We start from the raw sequence: 3,590 nt of genomic DNA on the forward strand, positions 1-3,590 counted from the left end.
ACCACGACACCCAATGGCCGCCGCCGCCGCCTCGCTGCATGCCACGGCGGCCGCGCTGCACGGCGCCGTTTCCAAGTCCAGATCCGCCGCTATCCCACAAGGTACGCGCCGAGTCCTAACCAACGTCTGCGTCCGCGTTCTACGGTTGTGCGAAGTGGCTGACGGACTGTGACCGCGCCCAGTGGCTACGAACGTGCGGCTGGCCGCGGGGTCGAGGCGGACGGGCTCGGCACGGGCGCGGGGCGGGCTGGTGGTCGCCCGCGCCGCCGCTGTCAAGGATGAGGCGACAGGCTCCACTGCTGGCGGGTAGGCATTTGTGCAATCAACTACTTGTATTATTTTCTTTACATGTCATTGCTCCTGGGAGATAAACATACGAAGTGGTTCTAATTGGACAAACAGTTCATCTTAATTTAGATGTTCCTGCACCAAACTGTTGGCCCTGGTCGTTGATTCTTCATTTCTATCTATGGATTATACTTCATATGAGTATATTGCTTGGTTTTGTGTTCTGTAATAGGGGTTCCGATGTAGTTTAATTAGACACAACATTAACTGCTTTATTTAGATGCGATGACTGGTATATGGTGGCCTATCCTTGGAAAACTATGTTCATTCCCATGTATTTACTTGAATCTAAATCGTGTATAATCAGTCTATATATCCAAGACATGAGGAATTCATGTTACATCTCCACTTGATTGACTCTCTGTACTGTACCAAGTTTATATGTATTTACTATATGAAATTTTTGAAATCGCTACACTGTTTGTGTCTAGCAAAATGAGGCAGATACTCCATATTAATTGGTGGATAATAGTACCCATATGTTGCTCTAAAACCAAACGCATCCACGCCTTACTGGGCTAAGAGCATCTCCAAAAGATCCTAAGATATAGTCATATAGGATGGGAAAATGGTTTTACGAACAGGAGAGAGAAGCTATAGGGAGGAAAATAGAAAATTCAGCTTTCCAAGGCTTTCTAATAAAATTAATTTTAAGCAATTCAAATAAAATTAAAAAAATACAAAACAAATAGTGCGTACTAAAATGCAAGCAAACATGGTCCTAAACATATACAAATAGAAAACATAGTCCAGACATACATAGTTCATCACACATACTAAAATACAACATAGTTCAAACATAATATAGCACTAGCCACTAGCCAGACCAATATCCAACATCGAAGTCAGAGGACTTCTCATCGTCTTTCTTCTCCTCATCCAACACTCTTTGAGTTCCTCGGGGATGCACTAGAGCCGCTTGTCCTTCCACAACACCTATGATTCGTGGACCACCTTCTGCGTGTCTTGCTCCAATTTCTTGTCGCCTGAGTCAGCGGTGGGGTGGATGTGCTCCACCTCCCACATCAAGCCGCACGCTCGTTCACAGGTATCCATCCCTGTGGCCCACTCCGGCGACGGCGCCTCAAAGTAGGCATTGTGCCACAGCTCCTGCGTTCGCTGGGCTGCCTCCTAACGTTCGACAGCTGTTTTCTCGCGATACATCGGAACCCATACGGTGGTAAAGCACCATTCCTCGGGGGTCTCTATTGCACCCGATGAGTTGATGGTGGTGGCGGCGGCTTGTGATCTCCCAGTTTTGGCTTTGTTACTTGTTTGTCGGTTCAGTTATAGCAAATATAGGAAGTCTCCTAAATTATTTTGTGTGGGGGAGCAGTTATAGCAATGCTCTTGGATCATTTTTCTTTTGGCTCCAGTTGCTAAAAATACAGTTTTTAGGGATTGGGGGCCAAAATACTATAGCTCCTGGAGATGCTCTAAAGTAGCCAGAGTCTTTCTGGGTATCTGCAGTGACTCTACTATTGTTTGTTCAAGTTCACACCCAATCAAATGAATACTGAAGTTCCGTTCTCTGAAATACAATATGGCATATGTTACATTTTTAGAAATTGAAATGTGTGTTTAATATACCATATCTAGCTCACTTCATGTCGGATAATGCCTGATGGCCGGAATTAACCTTCTGTTGTTTTCAGGCATGAGGTCTTGATGTTTGAGGCCCTTCGTGAAGCCATGATAGAGGAGATGACTTTGGATCCTACAGTGTGCATGATTGGTGAAGACGTTGGTGACTATGGAGGTTCATACAAGGTGTCCAAAGGGTTGTCTGAGATGTTTGGAGACCTCCGGGTCCTTGATACCCCTATTGCCGAGAACTCATTCACCGGTATGGGAGTTGGAGCAGCAATGAAGGGGCTGAGGCCAGTTGTGGAAGGCATGAACATGGGTTTCCTTCTCCTCGCATACAACCAGATCTCAAACAACTGCGGCATGCTTCACTACACCTCAGGTGGTCAGTTCAAGATCCCAATTGTCATCCGAGGCCCTGGAGGTGTTGGCCGTCAGCTTGGCGCGGAGCACTCGCAGCGTCTCGAGTCATACTTCCAGTCAATTCCGGGCCTTCAGATGGTGGCCTGCTCTACTCCTTACAACGCGAAGGGCCTTCTGAAGGCTGCCATCAGGAGTGAGAACCCCGTGGTTGTGTTCGAGCATGTCCTTCTGTACAACATGAAGGAGAAGATCCCCGATGAGGACTACATCTGCTGCCTGGAGGAGGCCGAGATGGTGCGTCCGGGCTCGCAGGTGACCATCCTCACATACTCTCGCATGAGATACCATGTGATGCAGGCAGTCAAGACATTGGTGAACAAGGGGTACGACCCTGAGGTCATCGACATCAGATCCTTGAAGCCATTCGATCTACACACCATCGGAAACTCCGTCAAGAAGACCCACCGCGTGCTGATCGTGGAGGAGTGCATGCGGACCGGCGGCATCGGTGCCAGTCTGAGGTCAGCCATCATTGACAACTTCTGGGACGAGCTGGACGCTCCCCCGATGTGCCTGTCGTCGCAGGACGTGCCGACTCCGTATGCTGCACCTCTGGAAGACGCGACCGTCGTGCAGCCTCCGCAGATCGTGGCCGCCATCGAGGAGATCTGTCGATAGCTAGGCTGCCGAGTTGGTTTCATGTTTTCTTCCAGGACTCAAAAGCAGCCTTGATCTGCTCGCCTTGTGGAAGTGGTTTCCATCTTCTTAATTTGGTAACACTGAATTATACGCACCCTTAGCTATTCTTTGTCGGCCCACCTGTTAATTCTATGAACTTTTGTGCTCAATGTAAGTTCTTGTACTTATCCGTGTTGAGGGTTTTTAACTTTTTGATCATCTGCTTGGAGGACTGTAAAGTGGAGGAGCATAGATCGGACAGCTGCTGCTGCTGCTTATTCGGCCTCATATGCCTGGCGTTTATGCTTGCCGTACGTTTTGCATCCACTCACTGGTCGACTCAAACAGATAGAGAGACATTGCAGACAGCAGATGGTGCCGCAGTATGCTAATGTACCCTTTAAGGTACGTGTCCTTTATAATTCCCAGAGTAGGAACGGCTTGTCCTGGGCTGCATCGCCATATGTGGTATTGTTAAGGGACACCTGTCGTTCAGGCTTGTGTGGGGGACGTCTCAGTTATCGAGTGGACAAAACCGAAAGCATCGCACAGGCCATGGTGACCTTTCTGAACGAGCGGCCGCCAAAAAACATAGCTTCATGTCAGAAATACCC

The 3,590-nt window shown here is 48.4% G+C and overlaps 1 protein-coding gene across 1 annotated transcript; it reads left to right on the forward strand.

Annotated features, from left to right (window-relative positions):
• The first annotated feature begins 257 nt into the window (after positions 1 to 257).
• LOC124653785 (pyruvate dehydrogenase E1 component subunit beta-4, chloroplastic) lies at positions 258 to 3,195 on the forward strand. Its single transcript, XM_047192850.1, has 2 exons — positions 258 to 306; positions 2,004 to 3,195. The coding sequence occupies exon 2, from the start codon at positions 2,017 to 2,019 to the stop codon at positions 2,974 to 2,976; it is 960 nt and encodes a 319-aa protein (XP_047048806.1). The 5' UTR covers positions 258 to 306; positions 2,004 to 2,016; the 3' UTR covers positions 2,977 to 3,195.
• Positions 3,196 to 3,590: the final 395 nt, after the last annotated feature.

This window comes from Lolium rigidum, chromosome 5 (assembly GCF_022539505.1).
Source record: "Lolium rigidum isolate FL_2022 chromosome 5, APGP_CSIRO_Lrig_0.1, whole genome shotgun sequence".
NCBI lineage: Eukaryota > Viridiplantae > Streptophyta > Magnoliopsida > Poales > Poaceae > Lolium > Lolium rigidum.

What these genes read in the sequence shown, in the direction of transcription:
- LOC124653785 (XM_047192850.1), top strand. Translation starts at nt 2,017, where the DNA reads ATGTTTGAGGCCCTTCGTGAAGCCATGATAGAGGAGATGACTTTGGAT.